The sequence below is a fragment of the Triplophysa rosa genome, linkage group LG17, assembly GCF_024868665.1.
Source record: "Triplophysa rosa linkage group LG17, Trosa_1v2, whole genome shotgun sequence".
NCBI lineage: Eukaryota > Metazoa > Chordata > Actinopteri > Cypriniformes > Nemacheilidae > Triplophysa > Triplophysa rosa.
In genome coordinates this window covers 13,786,635-13,814,551 of record NC_079906.1, presented here as the reverse complement: position 1 = coordinate 13,814,551, position 27,917 = coordinate 13,786,635, and the positions used below count along the sequence as shown (strand labels likewise).

The window sequence follows — 27,917 nt, the reverse complement described above, 5'->3', positions numbered from 1 at the left end:
GTGGTACTGTGTGAGTGGGCACCGGGAGGTGTGGGGAGGAGCCAGTTCACCCACTGCAGCATCCAAAGAGAGGGGATTCTCTCACTCTCTCTCACACACATTGGAACATCCTAATTACAGCATTCAAAGCCCCTTCGGACTGAGCGTGACCCCTCCCTTTCTTTCCCCAACTGAGGAATCTTCCGTGCTTTAACCAACTGGTGTTTTGTTCGTTTCTGTAGGAGGCCAAAATGTCTTCTAAGCTGCCTTCAGGCATACCCAAGTCTCCTTTTAGGAAGAGAGGCAGCTTGCAGTATACAGCCAGTGGAGGTAAGTGTGTTTGTTATAAAAAAATATGTTTTTATAAAAATGTGTTTATGTGTGTGTGTGTTAGGAGTGTAACAGAAAATGGGTCCAATGTTGGGTACGTGTGAGAACAGATGATGTTATTTGTTATTTAATATGATTATATATGCTTGTTAATAATATTTCATTTATTAGGGGTCTTGTCATTTATGGCGTTATGCGTCAGATGTACAGTAGAGTTACAGTAATCTTGCATCTGCAAAGTGTGTGGTGAAAACTTTCATACCTGTTGATTTAAGGGAAAGTATTGCAACCTTTACAAAACCTTAATGTTTTTGAATTCACAGATCAGATTGTGTACCAAATATTTTCTTTTCATAAAGCATTTATGTAAATGGATGCAATTGAAAAATAGCTTCTAAACCTGATATTTGTCTTTTGAGCAGAAAGAGGATGTTATGCATTACACATAATTTCTGACTGTACCAAGCTGACCACAATGCAGCAGAAACATCAGTATGAATACATTCATCCTTATATTCTGTCTGATTCAATTGCAATAAACCAGGCAAGGAAATCAAACATGCTTCAGTTACAGCAGAGGTGTCTAGACGACATCCACAAAATACATAAAACATAATGGTCTGTGGTCAGGCCTGCATTGTGTAAGGCTTACATAAGATCTGATACAAAACGCATTTCACACATCTCTTGCAAAGCTGTGATTCATTTTTGCACCCGAAACACGTTTCTAACATTAAATGCAGGGGCGTAATTTCCACTGGGGACAGGGGGGACATGTCTCCCTCACTTTTCAAAATCCTGTTCTTGTCCCCCTCACTTTTAAATTTGTTTGTAATGATTTTTTAACCACATTTACATTTAGTCATTTAGCAGACGCTTTTATCCAAAGCGACTTACAAGTTGGGTAAACAATGGAAGCAATTGGGTCAACATTAGGAAAACAAAAAGCATAAGTGCAATAAAACATGTCTCACAAAGCCCACTACAGTGTACAGAGCTAAGTTTTTTTTTATATAGATAGAGTAGAAAAGATATAGAAGTCTGAAATGATCGGTCAGGTGCTGACGGAAGAGATACAGTATGTTTTCAGCCGATTCTTAAAGATGGCCACAGAATCTGCTGATCTTGTAGCAGCAGGCAGATCATTCCACAAATGTGGAACCGATCCAGAGAAGGTTCATGAGAGCAATTTTTTTACCTTTTTGGGATGGCACCACAAGACGTCGTTCGTTTGCAGAGCGTAAGGATATGGCGGGTACATAAGTCTGCATTAGTGAATGAAGATAAGGGGGTGCCAAACCAGTGGTGGTCTTGTAGGCCAGGAGCAGAGTCTTGAATTTGATGCGAGCGACTATAGGGAGCCAATGTAACTTAATGAAGAGAGGAGTGACGTGTGCTCTCTTCGGTTCATTGAAGACCACTCTTGCCGCTGCATTCTGGATCATCTGTAGAGGTTTTGTTGTGCGAGCAGGAAGTCCAGCTAGTAGTGCATTGCAATAGTCCAGTCTGGACAGAACAAGAACCTGGACTAGGACCTGCGTAGAATGCTCTGATAGGAAAGGTCTATTTTTTCTGATATTGTAGAGGATGAATCTACAGGACCGAGTGGTGCTGGAAACCTGATCTGTGAAGTTTAGCTGATCATCTATCACCACTCCCAGGTTTCTGGCCGTTCTGGAAGATGTGATGGTTGATGAGCCCAGTTGAATGGAGAAGTTGTGATGGATCTTAGGGTCTGACGGGATTACAAGCCGTTTTGTTTTAGCAAGGTTCAGCTGCAGGTGATGGTCCTTCATACAGAGCGAAATGTCACTCAGGCATGCTGAAATGCTTGCAGAAACAGTCGGATCGTCAGGCTGAAATGACAGGTTGAGTTGTGTATCATCCACATAGCAGTGATAGGAAAAGCCATGTTTCCGAATGACAAAGCCAAGGGATGTCATGTATATAGAAAATAGCAACGGCCCAAGCACTGAGCCCTGAGGCACCCCTGTATCGAGATGTTGGGACTCAGAGACGTCACCTCTCCAGGATACTCTAAATGACCTACCTGAGAGGTAAGACCTGAACCATTGTAGCACCATTCCGGAGACACCCATAGCCTTGAGGGTCGACAGGAGGATGTGGTGGTTAACGGTGTCAAAGGTGTCAGATAGATCCAGTAATATGAGTACAGATGAGTTTGAGGCAGCTCTTGCCAGTCTCAGGGCTTCAGTGACAGAGAGCAGTGCAGTCTCAGTGGAATGACCGCTCTTGAAACCTGACTGGTTGCTGTCCAGGAGGTTGTTCTGCGTGAGAAAGGAGGAAAGCTGGTTACATACAACACGCTCAAGAGTTTTAGCAATGAAGGGGAGGAGAGATACCGGTCTGTAGTTATCTAACAGTGCAGGATTAAGCGTGGGTTTCTTCAGTAGTGGGGTAATACGGGCTTCTTTGAAGACTGCGTGAAATGTACCAGTGGTGAGAGACGAGTTCATAATGTGGGTCAGAGTGGGAACAACCGATGGAGAGATGGCCTGGAGGAGATGAGTGGGGATGGGATCTAGCGGGCAGGTCGTTGGGTGGTTCGAAGACATGACCTTGGAAACATTATCCTCAGATAGGAGGAAGAAAGAGGGGAGCCAGCATGTGTCGGGGGTTTGGGCTTGATCAAGAGGCGTCGGCGCAGAGAACTGACTGCTGATGGTGGTAGTTTTATTTACGAAGAAAGATGCAAAATCATCAGCTGTTTAGTCCGATGCAGGTGAGGGGGAAAGAAGAGCAGAGAAGGTTTTAAAGAGAGTATGAGAGTCAGGCGAGTTGTTGATTTTAGCAAGGTAGTACTGAGTTTTCGTAAAGGAGACATCAGCAGAGAAAGAAGAGAGGAGAGACTGATAGAGACCGAGGTCAGCGGGTTCTTTAGATTTGCGCCACTTTCTCTCAAACATAGGTATTTTGAATTTGTGATAGGAATCAAATCAAAAACATTTTTCCCCATTTTGTGTCCCCCCCACTTCTCAAACCAAAGCTACACCCTTGATTAAACGCTTTGAGATTTCAATGCCTATTCTCATTGTACTGCTTGCCCTGACATGGTTAAAATATTGTTATGAAAATGCGTTTCTCGCTGGTTGAGTGCAAAACTAAATTTATTTGTCCTGCTGTGCCATAATTTTTGCACCCCGAGGTGTGAAATATCTCTTCACTAAAGAGATGGAGTCATTATGTGAGCAAAGAGACTCACTTCAGGGTTCCCACGCTTTTTGATCAATAAACTTTCATGATTTCTTCATGACTTTTCCTGGATTCAATTTACATTTAAGCATTTAGCAGATGCTTTTATCCAAGGCCACACAAAAAAGGGACTACAGCTGCAAATTCATCTAAAGCGGATAAAGATTTTAAAATTTCACATTGACTCCAAATTGCTACTGAATCGTTCAAAATAATTTGTGAAGCAGTTTGACAGATTCAGTGAAAATCAAAGGAAAAGTTCACCCACAAATAGGACATCACCAAGTTTTGTTTGTATTTACATATTTATATGAATGTTTATGTTTTATAGCAATCTTTAATATTCAATATGACTTTTAGCATCATTTGGTATGTTGAATATTTCTATGGTGTTTCCAGGTCTGGAAAAAAATCTGATTTTCTTGGTATACTAAAGATACGGAACGTTCATAATATTCATACTAGAGCCACTTCTCTCTCTCTCTCTCTCTCTCTCTCTCTCACACACCCACACACACACACACACACGCTCACGCACACACACACACACACACACACACACACACACACACACACACACACACACTTTCAAAAATTCTGATATTCCCTTGAGACAAGTCCTTTAAGTTTTTTTCAAAACCCAGAGCCATTTAATTTGTAACATTTCACTTATAATTCTTCAGCCATTGAATCTCTGATTTCTGAAGGTCTCGATGCTGAAGTGACTCTTGACACGTTAATGTCCCTGAATGTGCAAATAAAGGCATGATTCAGAACAAAGGCCTTGGTAAAACCACAGGATAAATGAACCATCTTAAGTGGCTGTTCAGAGGAGCCCAATGAAATGTTATCTCTGGCAGAACAAAACTCTAGTCTAAGCTCAAAACGTACGTTTTCTTCTAGACCAGTAGATGCTGTGTTAGTTCACAGTGCACTGTGTCTATTTTCAATGTAGGTGAACACTGAAATAAAGAACATTGTATTCTTGCTGATATTTTAATTAGATGTGTAACTGCTGCCTGATAAGAGAGTCATTTCAGGTCATTTTTTGTGTCAGATGGGACCCTGCCTGTGTTACATTCCACATTGGTTAATGAAACCTTTCACAACCTTTCTGAAATCTGTTCAGCGTTTGATAATTGTCTGTTAACTTAAAGTGATAGTTCACCCAAAAATGAAAATTCTGTCATGAATTACCCTCAAGGTGTTCCAAACATGTATTAATGTCTTTGTTTGGTTGAACACAAAGAAAGATATTTGAAAGAATGTTAGCAACTGAGATTTCTGGGGCACCATTGACTACCATTAAAGTGGTTGTCACAGGTGCCTCAGAACTGTTTGTTTTCCTAAATTCTTCAAAGTATTTTATTTTGTGTTCAACAGAACAAAAAAAACATAGAGTCATTCTATATGGTAGAAATATTTTTAAATTTCGCATTGACTTCAATTTGCTAATGAATCATTCACACAAAAATATTTCCTTTTGGGTTCAACAGAACAAAAATTATAGAATAATTATTTCTACTATGGTAGTCAATGGTGCCCTAGAAAGCTCAGTTGCTAACATTCTTCCAAATATCTTTCTTTGTGTTCAACCAAACTAAGACATTTATACAGGTTTGGAACAGCTCGAGTTAGAGTAATTCATGACAGGATTTTCATTTTTGGGTGAACTATCCCTTTAAGGCAATCTAATTGGCCGTTCTTAAACTCCTCTCAAAGTTGGCATAGGTCAGTGCCCATTCAAAAGCAAGTGTGCAGTTGACCATCATTTTGTTCTGGTTACAGCTGTAGTCATCTTTCTAGCATTAAAGATTAAAACAGGTCATATTCAGAATCCAAGCTATCTCATAGCTACACAGTGTTATGGTCTTCAGCCTTCTGTCTACCACACCTAGAACTATTGTCCTTTAAACTTTGACCCTGGTGGCACCTCCCTTTTCCTCACTGTAGTGTTGGAGAGGAGAGATTTTTGACCGCCTATCACTAAGACCTATGCTCTGAAACTGTTTAGAGCTCTCAGCTCGAAATCCACTCTTTAACCGTTTCTTTAACAAGCCTCAGGGACTTCAGGTAAAAGGTAGGAAGTTCATGCGTCCTTAATGACACTCATGTTTTTGCTGCTGGATGAATCGATTAGTTTAGAGTCACAATATGGTCACTTGAGCTTTTGTGATGTAAGCTATTATTAATAACAGATTTGAGGGGGTGAGTGTTTAATAAACCCTAAATCAGTTAAACCTCCAAAGTTGTGATGTCCGACACACGTTTGCTTTGGTGTAAAATCGTATATAAACAGACAAGTATTTTGAGCAATTTAGTTCTTTCTTAAATGCACTCTACTTGTTGTTCGCTGGAATATCTCATCTTTCTGTCATTTAGAGAGTGATGTGAGATGTGAAAGTCTATGTATTTTAGTGTTTTTGTTTACATTTTAAGGCATTATAGTAGAATGAAGCTCTGTTTTTTAGAAAAAAAGGTAAAAATGTGCACGTCTTTGCAAGCACATTATTAATGATTTTTTTACAATTCTAAGATTAGGGTGAATTATTTTAAGATGCAAACATAGTCTTAATTTATTTAGGATTTTTTTAGTCCTAACATTCTCGTAGTACAATTGTGTTATTTTATAGTTTTGATGAGATGCTTCTATTGTAAATTGTGGAAAATTAATAAATAAGTGACATTTATTTTATAAATGGTATAGTGTAAATCCATTTAGATATAATTTTGTGCCGTATATCTGGCTTTTATGTGGAGTGAAATCTTTTTAATTTTGCCAGTGTCATAAATCCAAAGTAAAACTGAACAGTGCTTTACTGGTGTCCACTAGGTGGCAAGGATGTTTTCTCAGATAGTTCACCCAAAAATGAAAATTCTGTCATCATTTACTCACCCCCAGATTGTTCCAAACCTGTATACATTTCTTTGTTCCACTAAACACAAAGGAAGATATTTGGAAGAATGTCAGTAACAAAACAGATATCATCCCCCATTGACTCCAATAGTATTTATTTTTCCTACTATTTCAGTAAATTGGGGATGAGATCTGTTTGGTTTCTGACATTCTTACAAATATCTTCCTTTGTGTTTAGCAGAAAAAATAAATTTATTCAGGTTTGGCACATTCTGAGGGTGAGTAAATGATGACAGAATTTTCATTTTGGGTGAACTATTCCTTTAATACTCATCATAAAAATTCATATTTCATCTTTCATATTTCATTCAACATTATAGTTGTCTATAATTTGCTGCAATTTAGTAGTTTTTCTGCTTTTTTCCTGACAGTGAATATCCCCTTATCCAATTCATAGTACGTGTAACTTGGTTTAATTTGTTATACTCAACAAATTAATGAATGACCATACTGATACAGATATGAGGGAAACTCATCTCAGCTGTGCTTTCAATCACAGGAACAACTAACAAGTAATGGGTCTCCAGAGGCACACAAAAACCTCATCAGTGAGTCCTTTTTGCTCATTGTCTCTCTGATGTGTTCATCAAAGCCTATTTCTTCTAAAGAGGACTATTCAAAGGTGCCATTATTTCGTTTGATGAAAGAGCCGCAGATCATCAAAAATATCCCTCAAAGCCCTCTCGATACAAATCATTTATACTTAATATATGCATTTGTATGTTTCTTGCTATGTTGTCCTATGGGGTTCTGCAAAGCAGTGAAGCTCAATATTATATTGATTTGGAGTTTAGATAAACACCCAACGTCACAATGTAAAGTGACGGTTTCGTCAGTATTATGTAATGATAAACCCATTATCTCCTGTTTGAACGACAGAGCAGATCTATAGTCTTTTGTCTGTTTCTTATATAGTTGGCATTTGTAGACAAAAACGCTCTGATGACCTCTGCATTTGCTTCTCCGAGGGAGCCTCTTTCTCCCTCTCTTTCTCAAAACACATCCTCCAGCATTTTCGCATGCACTGCAGTCATCCCAATACTTCACAGAGGTGAAGGTAAAGGGGGGTGGAGGCAGCGTGTAGGCTCTCTGTGTTATAAATGCAGCAGTGATGCCTTTCAGCTCCCCCTGCCCCTGAAGCCAGGGTGGTACGGTCCAGCCGTGTGTCAGAGATATTTAAATGAGAGGGGGATGACAGCGGCTAGTGCAGACAGCTGGCAGGAACCAGGAAGAGGAGGGAGGGGAGAGTAGATGCTTCGTCTCCATCAGCTGTGTTTACTGTATGTATGCGGGACAGATTCAAATAGAAACAGCGTGTGTGAGAGTGAATGGGATGCTTTATGTTTTGCTGGGGATGTGTGTGTTTTAGAAAGTGTTGCTTTGTGGTTGCTGTACGTTCTCTTTCTGTCTTTATCCATCTTTCTCTCTTATGTTTCGACCTGTTTTGGGGAAAATACGAATGGTAGTTTGCACATATCTTTAACCTCTCTTCCAGGTCATACCTAGGCATGTAGAAGAAGTGTTTTTTTTGCTTACCTCTCTCTCTCTTTCTCTCTCTAACCCCTCAGCTGTTTCTGTCAGCTCATGTTTTTCTCTTGGGACCAATGCACGTGTGTCTGGAAGATGATGTGTATTGATAGTCATCTGTATTGTCCTGTTTTTGATGGTGTTGTGGTGTTGATCAGTATTGTGTAGCACTGTTTTGCACAGATGATAACTGACGGATGTTTAAATCCAGATGGACGGATGTTTAAATGAGGTCTGTGTGTGCGACTTCGTGTCTATGTCTGAAGCCAAAGACAGCCTTTTTGAAATGATCACCAGTACATGCTGTGTTTTAGAAGTAGGTCGTAGTCATGGGATGATGATAACACGTGCCAGAGAAAAATTGACTTTGCTGTCCCTGTTGAAAACACCAGTAACAGATTTCTTATTGGTGGATAGCATGGCTATACTGGTTTTGTAACCAGTTTAGTAACAATAAACCAGCATGCGCTTTCTGGAGAAGCTGGCTGAGAGTTCATGGCAATGTAAACTGTTTTTTAACATTGTTTTTTTATGGGTAAACATAGGTATCAGGAATAGTGAATGTGGTAGCGATCAACCATGTGCCTATTCTTTATAAAGTCTCTACCTCCACAGTTCTGAAAGGTGCAGCACTCAAAAGTGACAGTCATTTGTAATGAACATTTCGAGTAGTATTTTGATTTAAAGTGGAGCTACGTCATAGCTGACTATATTGTGTATAAGTGCACTATGAAGGTATTATCAACACAGTGGCAGGCTTCCAATCAACCATGTGAAATATCCAGGTTAATTTACACCTGTCTTGTTTTTCCTGTTAAAGCCCCAGTGAAATCAGTATGAAAGTTTTTTTTCCTTTTATTAAAAATAAGTTAAAAATAAACTGATATGCTCCCACGCGCTGACAAAATTTCCATTTAGAAGATATAAGCCTTCAAAACAGACAATCTGGCACGTGCGCTCAAAAAAATGTAGAAGTTCCATGACATCACGCTACACTTCAGCCTCTCGTCAAAGTTCCCGTCCAATCAAATCCGCTTTAGAATCCAAAGAGTCCCGCCCCCTTCACTATGAGAGGTGCGGAAGCGGCACCTCATATCAGCCACTTGCTCGCACATTTGTTATGTCCTACATGGTGAATGACACATAATGCACTAGATGTGGGATGGGGGAAGATTCAGACAGTGTAACCATTAACATTAAAGTCTTGATTTCGCGTTAGTGTCACGCAATCGGTTGCACATGTCGATATGTCTCGCGCTCTCTGCATTTTTCAGTTGAAATTACGTCAACACATCAAATAATGCTGCTCGCTCCAAGGCATTGCAGTGGGGCTTTAAGCTAACGAACAAAGAAAGACCTACAACAACCAGGTTGCCATGGCATCATAAAGCGGTCTGATGTGATTGGGATTAGTGAGGTAACTCATCCTCAACACAAATACGTGAGGCATAGGTCAGGGATGTTAATCATGATTTACATCAGCTTCCTTGAATATCGTGTTGCCTCTTCAAATAATATCTTTTGCTTTAGTGCATCTGTTGGAAATATGAATATATTTCCAAAACATTCCTTAATTATCTGTAATAATCAAGGGAGATGTTGTATAAACAAGACTCGTACAACAGATGGAATGGGTATAGCCCACACAAAGATCTGATCTCACAATCATCAGCCTGGGATTATATAAATAAAACTTTAACAAGCATTAGTGTTTCTTTCTGGTATTGCACATCTTTTGTAGATTTGTCCTCGCTATACTGTCCGTTTTTCTTTTTTAGAGAAAGCATTCAAAGTAAACTACTTGTTAAGCATGCCACTATCTGAGACGAGGGCCTATCAAGCCGTGACCTTCGACCCCACCATCGGCCATTTATTCTAGTGCTGTTCTTATCTCACAAATGCATATCATTCCACACAGATCATTGGCTATTCTCATTTATGAACATATGTCATTATAGACCATAATTGGTCTATAATATTTAATTTGCCATTAGAATCTTGCCTTGTTTCACGATTCATGTGTTTTGTAATTGTGCAACTCCATGGTTTGAGGCAAGCTCAGCTGTAGTTTACAGTCAAAGAAAGAGGTTAGCCACTGACTGCGTTTGACTGTTTTTCTGCTTTGCCGGTTATGTGTTGATCTTGTGTATGATTATGTAACTACAGAGTCTGAAACTCCAAAAATAACACATATAATTAGATTATACACAACCCAGTGGATTTATCAACCTTCCCTGTGGGCTTTGCTGTGTTCCACACACGTTTACCTCACTGTATAAATAAGAACATGTTGTTCTGTCAGGACCACTGTCGTCAAATATTTAAACAATAGAATATTTTTTTTAAAGTTGGTGGAAGGAAACTGTTCTGGGCAAACTCTCCGCCCGCGCAGCAATACATGCCCCCCCCACCTGGGGAACCAGAACAGTTCATGATGCGTAACAGGATTAAATTAAATGATACAACAGATAAAGGCAGATATGGAGGAGATGGGGATGGAGGTGGGTTTTGAGTGCAGCACGATTAGGCAGCTGATGAGTCGCAAAGAAAGGCAATTTAAATAGGATGCAGTCTAGTGTGTGTTGTATGATTACTGGTTAACGTTGATTAGCTGAACCTGATGTGATCGGCTGATGCAAGCTAGACTCACGTGACCTGCAAGAACTCACGCTACGCTAGATTTTGTTTAGCTATTTGCAATTAACCTGAACAAAAACATATTTATAATTTTTTTATGACATTCATAGATTAACTACACATGCACATATAAATGTATACAATATCATTTTGCTATACTATGGAGTTTCTTGTTTTAAAATGTTTAAATGTTTAAGTCTTATGTCTGCTTTAAAGAAGTAGTTCACCTTCGAAATGAAAATTCTGTTATCATTTACTCACCCTCTTGTCATTTCAAACCTGTATGACTTTCTTTCTTCCGCAGAACACAAAAGAAGATATTTTGAAGAATGTTGTTAACAGCCCCAAATTAACTTGCATTGGTTACAATAGAAGTGAATGGGGGCTGTGCTGTTCTGTTACCAACATTTTTTGAAATATCTTCTTTTGTGTTCTGCAGAAGAAAGAAAGTCATACAGGTTTGAAATGACAAGAGAGTCTGTAAATGATGACAGAATTGGAGAATCATAATATGACATAACTATGTCTTCAGATGTGTATAAAGACTTTACATAATGAAGCGTTATGTTTTTATTACCTTAGAATGAGCTTTTTCTATCTACATACACCACGGGTCCCCTTGATGTAATTCGCAATGTTGTTTCTACAGTAGCCCTAAACTGCTCTTTTGTGCGTTTCGTAAATACGTTATCTCCTTTGGCAAAGAAGCGAAAACGTGATGACATCTTAGTCCTGTGTCAGCTGCCATAGTGCCTCGAAAGGGAGGGGTGAAGTGAGCCGATGGGTGCAATTCACAACCTCACCACTAGATGCCTCTAAATTTTATACACTGGACCTTTAATTTATCTGCGGTGATTATCTGGAGGTATAGGGCGAGTGTGAAAAGAAGAGAGCGTGTGATTATTATGTGCGAAAATGAATTTGAGCGCATGTGGCTTTAAGTGCGTCTCCCGCTGTGTCTGTCTGTGTTGTGTGCTAATGAACTGTCATTGTCCTAATTTGTCCACCCATCTGGGCTTGTGAAAAGGCCACACAAACTCAAGCATTTATGTAATGTCCTAGATAATCCTTTTATTATTAGCTTTAATAAATTCACTGATACACAAGTTGTACATTAACCTTGACCAGCAGAGTAAAACAATGAGCTGTAGAGCCTTTACACTATTAGATTAGATTCAACTTTATTGTCATTACACATGTACAAGTACAAGGCAACGAAATGTAGTTTAGGTCTAACCAGAAGTGCAATAAGCATATACACTATACATGTATATCCCCATTTTCACTGCCGGAAAATCTATTTTAAAGCTGCAATCCATAATTAAAAACAAAAATTTGAAGTGCATACTGTAAAAACAGTATGTAAAAGTACTGTGTTGGCTTAGACCAGTTAGAAACAGTTCTTAATTTATATCTTGATCCAAACACAGCTAGGTGTCTGCAAATAGTTTTACAAATAGTCTGTTGGTAGGTTGGTCTAAAGTGTATATTTTTAGTTCGTGAGAAGATATTTCCGTTTTACCATCTCTGTTATAAACTCAAGTGAGTATAAACTAGAATGAGAGAGTTTGTATAATATGACACCATTCCAGTAGATCCAGTATAAGCATTCAGGCAAAACATACTTTCAATTATTCAGTTCTGCTCCTCCAGTCTGTGTTTGATAATTACACAGCAGCAGTCAGTAATGAGTACTTCAGTTTAAGCAGAAAGAGGACGATCCCTGCTTTTCACTTTACATTACACCACATGTGAAATTCTTGAGACATTGTTATAGAGAGTATGAATAGGATTCATGGTATAGACCGTTTCATCGAACGCGCGCGCCGGGACTGCAGTTAACTTCCGGTCTGTGTTTGGCTAGTGTCTAATGTTATTAGTCTAACTATTTATATTTGATTTAATTTATGTTAATATGAATTATTATTATTCTTTATTGTTTAATAATTGTATTAAATGAACTATTTGTTGAATTTTGTTGTATGTTAATTTTATTAAATAAACTATTTGTTGAATGGGTCCTGTAGTTTTGACGCATTTATAGAAACTATATGGTACATTGACATCTAGCTGTTGAGCTTGGCATCGCAGTCTAAATTCTAAATATTGGACAGACAAGTTAAGCCAAATAACGGTTCTTCTCGGTTTCTTTTGCTTGTTATCAGAAATAATCTACAGGCACTCGGTTATTTGTGTACCGAAAGTTAAATTCATCATGAAACAGGCGTTGCAATTGTCTTCTTCTCCATATCGTGATGTACTGTACATCCGAGTGAAACAGCTTCTGAAATTTGAAAAAAAGTAGGGTGGGACTTCATGTCGCCCTTCACTAATTGATTGGATCGTTGTAAATTGGCCTGATTCACCACCGGTACCCATTGGACAGTCAATATAGTCCTACCTCTTTTTCACGCATTACGTCATGAAGAGAAGGGTTGTTGTTTAGAGGGGGAGAGGAGCTTTATGTTTTTTATTAAAGATTACAACTGCAAATTAATTTCACAAAAATAATGATGTTCATGGATAAATAATTTTATAATAATCACTGCAACGCTGTGTAAGAAAATGAGTAATATCATCTTTAATTGCACGGTGACTTCAAGGGCAGTCCACAAACGCGCGCATGCACACACAACAAAATCGCCAGTGTTAAAAAATGTCAAATGAACTCTCACAGTGTACTGTATATATAATCCACACTTTGATAGTGTGGATTATATAAACACTGTGAGTGTTAATTTGACCTTTTTTAACACTGCTGATTTTGCTGTGCAGTAACGTTTGTTTATGTTGTCACTTTGAAATCGTCTATAACTCGAGAAAAACAACAGGCTTGTGTCATCAGACCCTTCGAAAATTACAGCGACTTAGTATTATTGTGTCTTCAACATCTACATACTGGAGCAAAACTGTGGTTTCCAGACCAGATGCCACTGTTAACTAAATTAACTGGGACGACTTTCTTGGTTAATAAACTTTACAAAGAAGCTACTATGGTCATGCATGAAAATCAGAAAGATCAGCAATAACTAGCTTAAACCAGCATCTAAAACATACTGGTCTATTCAGCAAGGTTAGTATTCATTACATGACCAAGCGTGTCTTGTCATATGATTCAATTTATCTGAGTCATTCAGAAGTCATTCAAAATGTCAGGGGTTAACAAGCACACAGGCATACTTTAGATGTGCATACTCTATATACAGATTAGAAAAATGCTACAAGGAATTTAAACCATGACACAATTCGTTTAGTTGTACTTTTTTATCCAGCCTTGGCTGAAAATTTGTCTTTGGTCTCGCTATACAATCAACGATACAATTAACAAACACAGCATCACAATACATGACAAACAATATACAACATCCACCTCAGCATAATAAATTAAAATGTAAAAACATACAATTCACATTCCTAACCCTTATGCAAGAGACCTGCATTTGGTACAAATGTTTGTTTTATATATTGCCTTTCGGTGTTCTATAACGACGACCAGATGGCAACAATTCAAAAGCATGATTCAGAAGGTGTGTTATATCTCTAATTATTGCCAAAGCTTTCCTCTTAATAGCCATTCCGTATAACTGATCGACTGACTTTTGTTTGGAACCTATAATTTAATGATGGGTGGAACCTATGATTGAATGATATAATGATTGTGATAGTAAGATGAAAAGACCTTCTACACATCCCCCATAATGCTAAATTTATCTTTTCATCCAAAGCCAAACTGTTCATGATAAACTCTGATGAATATGTCAATAGACCAACAGCTGAGCTAATCACATGATCTCAGGATGATTTCAGGACTAGGAAACGGCTGCTATCTGTATTATAACAGTCCCCAAATTGTACATGTACATTTAGCTTAGGGGCCATAGAGGTTTTCTCTGAAATGCAGATAACGTTGGCGTTAAAGTCTGATTCGTCACATCTGCAGATCAGCAGGAAGTGTTTTTGTATGAGGGGCTGTTAGGCCTTAATTATTGAAATGACTCTTACAAACAGTAGTGAAATAAAACCATCGATCGAACTTAGTGAAATTCATTCATACGTATTACTGAAATGACTCTTACAAACACTAGTGAAATAAAACCATCGATCGAACTTAGTGAAATTCATTCATACGTATTACTGAAATGACTCTTACAAACACTAGTGAAATAAAACCATCGATCGAACTTAGTGAAATTCATTCATACGTATTACTGAAACGACTCTTACAAACACTAGTGAAATAAAACCATCGATCGAACTTAGTGAAATTCATTCATACGTATTACTGAAACGACTCTTACTAATACTAGTGAAATAAAACCATCGATCGAACTTGGTGAAATTCATTCATACATATTGCTGAAATGACTCATACTAACACTAGTGAAACCATTCATATGTATTACTGAAATACCTTTTACAACCACCAGTGAAACAAACACATCGATCTGCAATAGTGAAATTCGTTCATATTTATTAATGAAAGGCATCTACAAACACGAGTGAATCCATTCATATGTATTACTGTAATCTTTTACAAACACTAGTGAAATTCGTGCATATGCATGCTAAAAAGCCTCTTATAAACACTGGTGCACCAATGAGGCAACATTTCAGGTATAGTTGATGAAAGATTTCAGTGTAGTTGATGAGAGCTTATTTCACTGGAAAAGGAAGCTGCATCTGCACTTCCGTTTAGTTTGGCGCGCGTTGATGTGCAGATATGTCAGCGAACAGGAACCTGTCAGATGCAATTAATTTACTGAGTAATATTTTACAATCGCCCGCGCTACCTTCTCTAGCTTCGACTTTAAATCCACAACAAACTTCTAACGTTAGTGTGCCCGTAGGCGTAATTTGCGGGTGGACGGGTGGGACACTTTTTGCCTAAGTCAATTTTGTCCCCACCACTTATTGGAAGAAATTAAAAATACGGAGTGTCTATTTACCATGCAAGTAGCCCGCTTTGTAAGCAGAAGCTATTTATACTAGCTCCGCCCATCAGGTTCAGATTGGAATAGACAAAATGTAAGAAAGTCACACGAAAATCGACTGCTATACAAACTGTGTTAGTAAGAGTCATTTCAGTAATACGTATGAATGAATTTCACTAAGTTCGATCGATGGTTTTATTTCACTAGTGTTTGTAAGAGTCGTTTCAGTAATACGTATGAATGAATTTCACTAAGTTCGATCGATGGTTTTATTTCACTAGTGTTTGTAAGAGTCATTTCAGTAATACGTATGAATGAATTTCACTAAGTTCGATCGATGGTTTTATTTCACTAGTGTTTGTAAGAGTCATTTCAGTAATACGTATGAATGAATTTCACTAAGTTCGATCGATGGTTTTATTTCACTAGTGTTTGTAAGAGTCATTTCAGTAATACGTATGAATGAATTTCACTAAGTTCGATCGATGGTTTTATTTCACTAGTGTTTGTAAGAGTCATTTCAGTAATACGTATGAATGAATTTCACTAAGTTCGATCGATGGTTTTATTTCACTAGTGTTTGTAAGAGTCATTTCAGTAATACGTATGAATGAATTTCACTAAGTTCGATCGATGGTTTTATTTCACTAGTGTTTGTAAGAGTCATTTCAGTAATACGTATGAATGAATTTCACTAAGTTCGATCGATGGTTTTATTTCACTAATGTTTGTAAGAGTCGTTTCAGTAATACGTATGAATGAATTTCACTAAGTTCGATCGATGGTTTTATTTCACTAGTGTTTGTAAGAGTCGTTTCAGTAATACGTATGAATGAATTTCACTAAGTTCGATCGATGGTTTTATTTCACTAGTGTTTGTAAGAGTCGTTTCAGTAATACGTATGAATGAATTTCACTAAATTCGATCGATGGTTTTATTTCACTAGTGTTTGTAAGAGTCATTTTCCATTTTCATTTTCCAGTTCCCTCATGGTGGGAATGTTCAAGTGTCTGCAGTGCAGGGGCTAGACATCACTGCTTTATTATTCATCAGGCTTATAAATATTTGATCATACCTCAGAGTTTAGGAAGACTGATCACACACGGGAACAAGAGCAGATGGGTGGAGCTTCACTTTCAGTGAAAGTGTTTGACTCCATGTGAGACTCAATATTGTCAATATCTTTAAGTAAATGTGCATTGTGCATTGACCAATCAAGCATGACTATTGCTATTGCTTTCAGTTAAGTTTTACATTTTTAGAGTTAAAGTATTTAGGGGCTTTACAGAGCATATAATCTGGTTACATTCCCATCTATTCAAGGATTATATAATAAAGGTTTGTATAGATGGTTTCAAAGCAACAACATAAACATTACTGCACAAATGCACTTTTGTGGCCCAAACTTAACTTCCGGTACACATTCACAAAGAATAGAGTCCCTGTTGATTATTTCTGTTATAAAGCAAAATAAATAAACAAGTAAATTACATTAGCAAGTACGTTAAAAGTATGTTTAGCAGTATTAATATGGGTCCCCAGTTGAAGATCCGTTTCTTGGCTAAACTTAAATGAGACAAAGTTACACAATATAATTAATACAATTATTATACACTAAAATAATAATATACTAGTAAATCAATATTAATATAAATTAAATATAAATCGTTATACTATTAGCCACTAGCCAGACGATCAACAAACGGACTGGAAGTTAACTTCGGACCAGGCATATGTGTCTGACGAAACGTCTTTATATTATACATGTTATACATGTAAGCAGTTTTAATAAAAAACCTTAGCAGCTTAGCAACACTCTGGCAACCACCCACAATCTCTTTATACCATAGAGGTGACTTGCACTGGCAGTTGTTCCACTTTTCCACTGCTTATTACTTTTTAAACTTCTTTTCAAGAAAATAATCAAATCTAGATTCTTTTCATTAATGTCATAATTTATGCTTACACATAGACTTGCGCACACAGGCCAGTACACACACAAACACTAATGCCCTCCCACCTGAATGCTCTATTGTCTTGTAAGGCAAACAGCTGCAGGTCTTAAGCAGCATTCTCTTCTCTGACCCTGCCCTTCTCTCTGAACAGCAGAAAAACAACGCTAGTCACCACGGGAAATTATTTAACCACAATATTTAGCCATAAACACTCTTTCTCTGCACTTGGTTTTGCACATTCGAATAGTCTTAAGTCATAGTTTTAAAAACAACAATCTTATTCTCCTTATATTTCTACCAGATTTCCGTGGCCGACATCTCCTCACAGCCCAGCATTCTCTGCCTTGCAACCCTGTAACCAAGCACGGCTATATCGACCTGCGCACATCCATGGATGGCAAATACAAAGAGATCGCAGAGGTACACAAAACAGCAATTTATGCACTCTGAGACGCGATGCTGTACATTTCAGTCATTCGTGTAAGTGCACGATTGTGTGGGTGTGTGTGTGTGTGTGTTTAGGAGCTGTTCTCTCGCAGCCTTGCAGAGAGCGAGATGCGCAGCGCTCCGTATGAATTCCCTGAGGAGAGTCCCATCGAGCAGCTGGAGGAGAGGCGGCACAGACTTGAGCGGCAGATCAGCCAGGACATCAAGTACGGAATCATTCTCTATTTATTTCTGCTTGATTTCCTAAAATACAAGCACATGAAGAGGCAGCGTTGAAGGGAAAGTTCACCCAAAAATGAAAATTCTGTCATGTCCCTCATTTCATTCCAAACATTACAAAAGAAGATATTTTGAAGAATGTGCTAACCAAACAACACTGACACCCATTGACTTCTATTTCTCAAAATATCTTCTTTTGTGTCAGATAAACAGAATTTTTGAATGATGACAGAATGTTTATTTTTGTATGAACTATCCCTTTAACTCTTATATTAAACACTCACTGTTGACCGCTGATAAACAGTCAGTTTGTATGTTTTGTCTCTTTAGGTTTGAGCCTGATATCCTGCTGCGAGCCAAACAGGAGTTCATGAAAACAGACAGCGCGACAGATTTAGAGTGAGTCTCCAATATGTTTTGTGATTATTAATAACACACTCTGCGTGTCTAGATAGTATCACATTATATCGGCACACTAAATGTCATCTCTTTTACAGATATATGAAAGAACAGAGCCAGGTGCCCAAAGAACACTATCCAGAGAGAGAGCTCGTCCCCGAGAGGGAGTATCAGAGAGTTGCCATCTCTGGAGAGGAGAAATGTGGGGTAGCGACAGTTCCTGTTTTTCACTCATTTCTGTTTTTGTTTGGAAAAAGATGTTGTTGACATTATTTAAGCAGACAGACTAAAGCTCATAAGGGAGAACACATGCATGACACACAAGTAGGGTGAGCACCCGTCCCGCTTTGCGTTGTACCGCACAGCATTTTCACCCCTTGTCCCGCACGTTGCATATTGAGAAAATGTCCCGCATTTTCATCAGTCTATTGGTTTTTAGTTGTCACATTAAAAAACACGTTCTTTAACCCGAAAAGCACATGAGACGCTTGTTTGCGCCATTGTTTATTTAACTATTTAACAGTGCTGTATCAAAGCAATCCGGTGCACACAGTGTGCAATGAGCTCATACAAACGCAACTATGTTTTAAAGTCTGACTTTTATCCAATGTATGAGAAGATGGCAGTGATTTCAGTCATCAAGAGGCTGCGACATCTGTCAGTAGATTGGGTGGCGATCCTCCCATGTCAACTTGCCTGATAAAAACTCACCAAAACATCGTAAACTGTGTGGCTTTGAAACTGTGTTTAGCCTAAAGGTTGTGGTTAGCGTATTAAAATGAAAATGATTTGCAAATAATGAAATGCATTATTTAAAAGACGAACTCTTTTTCATTATTTGTTTGTTTTTTTATTCTTTAAGTTTTCTCTTTTTGAGAAGATCTGCAAAGTGTACAAAATGAATCCGCGTCTGATCTGGGTTCAAAATGTATGAGACATTTAACCTTAAATTGAAATCGGCATTAAAATGGTTTTATGTTATATAACATTTTATCTATGTCTTAATTATGTTGTAGTTGGAATGGACTAAATAACAAATTATTTTTACGAACTAAAAGGTTGAAAAATATATAAAAGTGTTTTTATTTCCGTTATTATATCCCAGTTACACGCTACCTTTCAGTGGTGTCCCACACAAATGGATTACCTGTCCCACATTTGGTTTGTTGAGTGGTGGTCACCCTACACACAAGTACTGGACATGAACCCCAGAGGGGAAAGAAGGGGTGACGGCAGGAGAGCTGACGGTTTAGGGGACAAAAAGAGTGACAGACAGATTGATTTGTTGTATAAAGTCCAGAGGTGTAAAGAGTACCTGAAAACCATACTTAAGTAAAAGTACAGATACCTTGCAGTGAAAATTACTCCATTACAAGTTACAAGTCACCAATTCCAAAACGACTTGAGTAAAAGTCTTTGAGTATCTGATTTGAACAGTACTTGAGTATTTTACTCATACTGAATGTAGGCTCAAAGCAGCACTAGTCCTCAACACTTAAGAGACACAGCAGTGAAAAACTAGAAACAGTTGATTTGTGAGGAGAGCAATCGCATTTATTTTCTTAAATCATAATAAGACAAAATCAAAATTGCAACAAATCATGGTCGACACCATAACCTACGTCATTACAAACACCCTAAGTCTCATTTAAGCTCAAGTGCTCATAAGTAAACCAAACTCCTTCAAAAAGGTCTCTTCAATATAACAGATAAATAAAATAATGTTAAGTAGAATTAAAAAGTCAAAGCCTTTTTGCACTGGACATGCTGGTTTGGGCCTCATGGCCAGCTGCAGTCATGTCCTCATTTCACATACACGGTTAGCCCTTACCTGCCATTTCTACAGTCATATACTGTCAACACTGTTGCCAGCTAGTTACTGTAGGTGTTTTACAGTAAACTACTGCAATGGCTGTTTGAAGATTCATTATAAAGAATCTATTAACGCACTTAAGTCACACAGTCTTAGATGAACAAGTGTAAATAACAGATGAACACAATAAATCTGTCAAGATTTCACCAGAGGAGAATTAAACACAAACATCAATAACATCTTCACATATTACAGACACCACTTTCACTTTATTTCTGTCATCTGTGTAAGATCTTATTGAGATTTAACTCTAGTTCATAGTGGTTCAATTATGTTTTAAGTCACCATTATGGCGATCAGTGTTTGCTTTGGTTGGACTCTTTGACTTTCTTGTAGCTTTAAAATGTACACTTATACAATAACACTGAAAGGGACTTTACAGGAACCGCAACTTTATGTTTGCTTAGTAACTGAAGATACATCTGAAAGAATTCAATCATTAAATAATAATAATATAGCATTTAAGATTTATTAAGATATGTTTGGTAAAGTGATTACATGTTATAATGGAAAGATCTCTGTCAGAAAATCTTTCTTTGCAATTGAGACACAGTTAGACACTTGACATACAAACCTCATCAATGGTGACAAACAATCATGAATGAGTTTTGTACTATGTACCCAGCATGCATTGCAGCATGAAGCTGTTCAGTTGATTGTCACCATTGTTGAGATTCATATGTGAATTGTTCATTTCTCTGTGTCCGACTCATTCTATAGGTTAATATTTTGTCTATATAGTGTGAGAGCACTTTTGAAAATTGAAATACTATACATTCTTTTTACTGGTTTACATCACTTCATGGCAATAGTCCCACCACATGGTCAAATTTTGAGCAAACATGTTTAGAGCACATTTAGGAAGAGTTAGTTTTAAAAACAAGAGCTTTTGTAGATGTGTGACCTACAGTAACTAGCTGGCAAGAGTGTTGCCAATATATTACTGTAGAAATAGCGGGTAAGGGCTAACCGTGTGTAAACCGCCAGCGATTGACATTTACCTGATACTGCACTCATATTCATATAAAGAAGCCATGTTGACAAGTTTTTGTAAGTTATGGCAAAATCCACAAGATTGTAGTACCTTCATTGCCCTGTGAATGGCAATATTAATTATAAGATAGGTGCCATGCAAAATGTAATGTGTAATTGCATTAGTCATTACAAATGTAGTGGAGTAAAGAGTACTTGTTCAAAAATGTAGTTAAGTAGAGAGTAAAAGTTGCTAATATCTTTAATACTCAGTACAACTACAAAGTAGCCAAAAAGATACTTAAGTAAAGTAACTAAGTACATTTACTCCAATACTTTACACCACTGATAAAGTCACCCTGAAAATGTTCTTTTCTGGTATAGGTCCCATTTACTGATCTACTGGATGCTGCTAAATGTGTAGTCAAAGCTCTTTTCATCAGAGAGAAGTACGTCTCTCTCTCCATGCAGAGCTTCTGCAGAACCACGACACGTTACCTGCAGGAGTTAGGTGACCGGCCTCTGGACATTAACACCTATGAGGAGATGCCTGAATCCTCTGTATGTGCAGGTGGGTGTAACCAAAGCTTTCTCTGGGAAATATTAAAGAAAGACTGTAAAACTTAAAGTAAAACTTTTTTTGTCTCATCCAAAACACTACAAATCTGTTTTTCTTTAGCTGTAGTTTCAGTAGAAATTTGCTGTTTGCAATATGAGTTTTTAAGAACAGTTTCAACACAAAGCAGCTGATTATATCTGTGATCGCTTGTGTATTTTCCACAGACGCAACCGTCCACCCGCCTGTTTCAGAAACCCACCCTTACGAGTGTCTAGACCCTGCAAACATGCCCCCAGGCTTAGGCTACACTTGCAAAATGGTGGATGGTGTTGTTCATGTATACACGCATAAGTAAGCATTTTGTGTTGTTTACACACTGACCTAATGTTGTCAGCTGAACAGAGGCGAACAATTTGTATAATTTTATATAATTCAACATTTTTATTTATTCCATTTGTTTTACATAATTTATTCAATGTATAGCACATTGGTCAACAACTCTTATCTGGACTTGGGCTTACAAATAAACTGACATTGACATGTATGTTTATAGTTCTTAGTAAAAGCGACTTTTCAGTGACGTGTTTTTTAGGATTGTTGTTTTAATTTCATTTGAACTTTTTTCTTCATCAGTTCCTCAGAACTGGATCTGCAATACCCTGACCTGCAGGAATACATAGCTGATATGAATATGATGATGGCTCTCATCATTAACGGGCCAGTGTAAGTTCTGCTCAGTCGATCTGTTCTGTTCTGAGCCACCAGCATGTTATGGCGATGATGAATAAATTATCGCATGAAACGGGATTCTGTAAGCGTGAAATTGTCACTGTGAGAATTAATTTGCTTTATTCAAATCCTCTCGACCGACTTCAATATAAACTTGGAAATTTGAACAAATTTGTGCCATACTGTCAATTCCTGATCACAGCATTTTCCAACAGGAAATCTTTCTGCTATCGCCGGCTGCAGTACCTAAGCTCCAAGTTCCAGATGCACATTCTGTTAAATGAGATGAAAGAGTTGGCGGCACAGAAGAAAGTTCCTCACAGAGATTTCTACAACATCAGGAAGGTCGTCTTTCTATTAAAATCTTTCTTTGAAAATCTTTCTTTGTTTCTTGGACCAGACAGTTACACCGATTTCTATCAATAATATTAAATATTATCTATGAAACCCCTCTGTAATGTAATTCACACTCTTGATCTTTCAGTCTGATTGTTTTCTGTCTTGGCTTGTTCTTCAGGTGGACACACACATCCATGCCTCCTCCTGTATGAATCAAAAGCACTTGTTGCGGTTTATTAAAAGAGCCATGAAGAAGTATCCAGGTGAAATCGTCCACGTAGAACAGGGTCGGGGACAGACCCTAAATGAGGTCTTTGAAAGCATGAATCTAACAGCCTTCGACCTCAGCGTAGACACTCTGGATATGCACGCGGTAAGAACTGCAGAAGCTGTTACATAATAAGTAGAAGTGAAAGACTAATAGCAATAATACACAGAAATATTTATATGACAACATATGCAATGAGAAAAAGAAAAATCCACATATATGTAAACATACAAAAAATAAAAGCAGACCAAAAAGCATGTAGAGTATATAGAGAGAGTTTAAGTTGTTGCACACACATTATATGCAACGCAAATATCTGGTGGGATTCCAAATTTCAGTGGGCTTGTGTGGGATCTGGGTCGCACTAAAAATATGTTGCGCCGAGCAGATGCAGTTACCACAAGCTCAGTGGGTTTACACTTGAGCTAGAACTTAGATAAATAAGCTTATGAATGGACTGTTGTTCACCATTATATACTCTGTTGCTATATAAGGTTGCACACAGTTTAATCAGCCCATAAACCATAATGACATGGCAAACTTTAAGGAAAGAAACTATTTTTAAAATCATTTTGTATGAGGAAAAATATCTGTGTTGGATAAAAAGCACGTTTTGGAGAAACCGTGAGTGAACTGTATATAATCATTAACATGCATATATACTCACTCTTTCTCACAGGACCGTAACACATTCCACCGCTTTGATAAATTCAATTCCAAGTACAACCCCATTGGAGAGTCTATCCTCCGAGAAATCTTTATCAAGACAGACAACCATATTGAGGGGAAATACTTTGGGCACATAATCAAGGTATCAGCTGTTCTTTAATAACAAACTTATGGTCTCATAACAAACTTATGGTCACTGATGCACCAAGATTTTGGATACAGTAAAATGTTGCCATTGAATGTGCGCCCCCTGCTGATCGTTTTTTGTTGGTTCGTTTCAGGAAGTGATGGCTGACCTGGAGGAGAGCAAGTATCAGAATGTTGAGCTGCGTCTCTCCATCTACGGCCGATCTAGAGATGAGTGGGACCAACTGGCCAAGTGGGCCGTCAGACACAAAGTCTATTCAGATAACGTGCGCTGGCTGGTGCAGGTGCCAAGGCTATTGTGAGTAGTCTCTGCATTATAAAATCTGTATTATTTAAATGGGGATTTATTATCTGATACTGTATCTCAGACCTGATTCTTTTCTTGGTTATAGTGCTAAGACCCTAGTAAATTTGTGGTTACTATGTTTGAACTACAAATTAAATTAAAAACTATGGTTAAATTATGGTTATATAAAATATTATTTTAAGGTTTCACTGAACAATCAAAGGTATGCATTTTATTTGCTAAACTAGAACCATCTCTATGACACATAAGTAACATTTTTTCCCTCCTCTATAGTGATGTGTACCACACCAAAAAGCAGCTATGTAATTTCCAGCAGATGCTAGAGAACATTTTTATGCCTCTGTTTGAGGTCACCGTTCACCCCAGCAGTCATCCAGAGCTGCATCTATTCCTGCAACATGTACGTTTACTGTGTTCGTGTTTATTTGTGAACAAAAGCGAGTGTATAAAAGTATGTTTTTATATGGACAAGACTTTACCTCAGGCCTAAATACCAGAGGCATGAGAGTGAAAATGACTCTCCGTGTAATACGCAAGGCTTGCTTTGGATAAGAAAGAAATTACTAAGTGAAAAGTAACTGGTTGAGAAATCACGGGTGTGACACCCAGTAAAGTGACACAATATGGTTGAAATAGATTTTTCTTAAAATTGTTTTCAGTGGTTTTATTTCAAGTAAGTTACTGTGCTCCTCAGGTTGTTGGGTTTGATAGTGTGGATGATGAATCTAAACCAGAACATCACATCTTTAACTTGGACAGCCCAAAACCTGGAAACTGGAAGGAGGAGGATAATCCTCCATACTCCTACTACCTGTATTACATGTATGCCAATATGACTGTACTAAACCATCTGCGCAGGTACTTATTTTTTCTTTGCTACAACACAGTACGCCTTGCTTACTGAGTATATTTTAGTAATTCAGAAAAATCGATCTAAAAATGTTTCGAATTTTAGGGAGATATTTTAGAGATATTTTACCCTAGCTCCAGGGCTGCGTTTAAAAGTCAGCTGTCCTTCCCAACAGGCAAAGAAACATTAATACGTTTGTATTACGGCCACATTGTGGAGAGGCAGGGCCTATTCACCATCTGGTTTCTGGATTTATGCTGTCGGAGAATATTTCCCATGGTCTGCTTCTGAGAAAGGTAAAGATACTCTAGAAACTTCAACTAAATTGCAATTATCTGTTTAAATATACCATGCATTCCTATTCAGAGTTATGTTGTTTGCGGCAGACGAATTATGTGCTACTATCTTTCCATTGCAACTTTATAAACTATTTACTGGATTTTAAACAGCAATATCTGTTCGCCAAATTTAACCTTTAGGGAACTCTAATCGCTCGGCGTTATGGACCATACCAGAGCAGTTTACACGTCATATGTCACATTCTTTCACACTAGTCGGAGCTAATTCATGTTTCGTATCTACAGAAAGAAGTTTACTAATGAGAAACTCAAGTAAGCAATTTGTTTTAGACTGAAATGTGTGTGTAATTTCCTCAGGCTCCTGTACTGCAGTACCTGTATTACCTGGCTCAGATTGGCATCGCCATGTCGCCACTCAGCAACAACAGCCTGTTCCTCAGTTACCATCGAAATCCGCTGCCTGAGTATCTGTCTAGAGGTCTCATGGTGTCCCTGTCCACCGATGACCCACTGCAGTTCCATTTCACAAATGTAAAAAATCGTACCTGAGGAAAACAAGAATGAACTTAACTTTCAATAATAGATTGAATATTACTCATACTGTAGGTTTGTTGACTTTTTATGATGTCTGTAATGCAGTATGTTTGTTCCAGGAGCCTCTTATGGAGGAGTACAGTATTGCTGCTCAGGTGTGGAAGCTGAGCTCCTGTGATATGTGCGAGCTGGCCCGAAACAGCGTGCTCATGAGTGGATTTTCTAACCAGGTACTCCATGTGTTACATGATTTTTTAGTTTGTTGCCAAGACTCTCAACACAGAAGCTCAGTTTCCAATAGGTCAGTGTGACATGCATTCAAATGTACTCTGTCCAGGTGAAACGCTGCTGGCTGGGACCGCATTATCTGCATGAGGGACAGGAAGGAAATGACATCAGACGCACCAACGTTCCAGACATCCGTGTGGCGTATCGCTTCGAGACGCTGTGCGAAGAGCTGAATCTGATCACTCAAGCTGTGCAGTCAGAGGAGCTGGAGATGGGTGAAGATCAGGGCCCCCTGTGCATGGGTGCAGGACAGACCAGACGTTAGGGTGTCATACTCTTTCAATTATTCAACCAGTGTAAGTGAAAGGTGAATCAGGGAAATGTTGACCAGTCGTATTAGGTTTGATCCCACAAGTGTTCAGCAAAATACCCTGTTGAGAAAAAAAGAGAAAAAGTGAATTTACACAAGAAAATGTCAACATTGTCTTCAAAAAAGCATGTTTCATAATATGAACTGGAACATACACCTAGCTAAGAGCTAGCTGTGCCTCAAGAAAACGAGGACTGAGTCGATCTTCAGGAAACCTCTGTTACTGAGGACCTTCCACTGTCCATAATCTCAAATCCAGTATCAGCAGGATTTACACCCTCATGAAAAATGAACATTTGTGTAGATTGAACACTAATAGCCATATACATTCTTTGGCTGCTATGTTTGAGCTCAAGCACCGAAGAGCATCTTTACCATGAAACATTATCACCATAGACTATTATTCTCATTTATATTCTTGATTTTAACAGGTTATATTTTAAAGTGTTTATTATTGTGGTATTATTTCTTTCTAGTGGTGCATCCTTTGTGTCAGTTGGCCATTTATATGTGTCTGTAATAGAAAATCAGTAGTGCTATTTATGGTTAATCAGACGTAATGATATCAAAGTGAAGTTTATTTTTTCTGATGTATCTCAAAATTAAAACATCAACATTCTGGATCTTTTAGCGTGGATGTTTTCTTGATTTATCATCATATGATTCAAGTGAATAACTTCATAGCAACAATTCATGTAGTCTGCATTTTTTACTTTTATATTGCACAAAATACATCTCAATTTATTAATTTAGAAGATGTTTTTATCCCAAGCTACCTTGAAATCAAACCTATGATCCTGAGCTACAGGAACGCTATATACTATAAAATTAAGGTGCTACCTTTATAGTTTCTGACTTTGTATAGATTACTTTGCATTAGCTTTGAAACAACAACGTAATTCCTAATATGCCAATGAGAGACCCTACAGCCTGGGAAGCCTGATAGCTCCTCATCAGTGTTGGGTAAGTTACTCTGAAAAAGTAATTAATTACTAGTTACTAATTACATATTCAATAGTGTAATTAGATTACTGTACAAATTACTCTCTCCAAAAAGTATTTAGTTACTGATTACTAATTACTTTCTATATCCTATATCAACCTTGATTAGTTAAGTTATTCATAGGCATGAAACAGCTCTTTTAATTCATTCAAATAAAATTAAACTACATAAAGTACTCTTATTAACTGACCAAAGTATTACAAATGTGAGAATAA

At 37.8% G+C, this 27,917-nt stretch overlaps 1 protein-coding gene across 2 annotated transcripts; it reads left to right on the top strand.

Moving 5' to 3' along the window:
* Positions 1-39: 39 nt before the first annotated feature.
* On the top strand, positions 40-27,338 carry ampd2b (adenosine monophosphate deaminase 2b). 2 transcript variants are annotated; one of them, XM_057357267.1, is made up of 18 exons: positions 40-309; positions 17,792-17,910; positions 18,013-18,143; positions 18,487-18,555; positions 18,654-18,762; positions 21,785-21,971; positions 22,184-22,310; positions 22,593-22,682; positions 22,904-23,033; positions 23,206-23,400; positions 23,975-24,106; positions 24,246-24,409; positions 24,692-24,818; positions 25,113-25,276; positions 25,444-25,564; positions 25,925-26,098; positions 26,221-26,331; positions 26,439-27,338. In XM_057357267.1, the coding sequence occupies exons 1-18, from the start codon at positions 231-233 to the stop codon at positions 26,652-26,654; spliced, it is 2,445 nt and encodes an 814-aa protein (XP_057213250.1). In that variant the 5' UTR covers positions 40-230; the 3' UTR covers positions 26,655-27,338. The 2 variants fall into 2 exon arrangements, with proteins under 2 accessions (XP_057213250.1, XP_057213251.1); XM_057357268.1 differs by lacking the exon at positions 40-309 and adding an exon at positions 7,608-7,719.
* Positions 27,339-27,917: the final 579 nt, after the last annotated feature.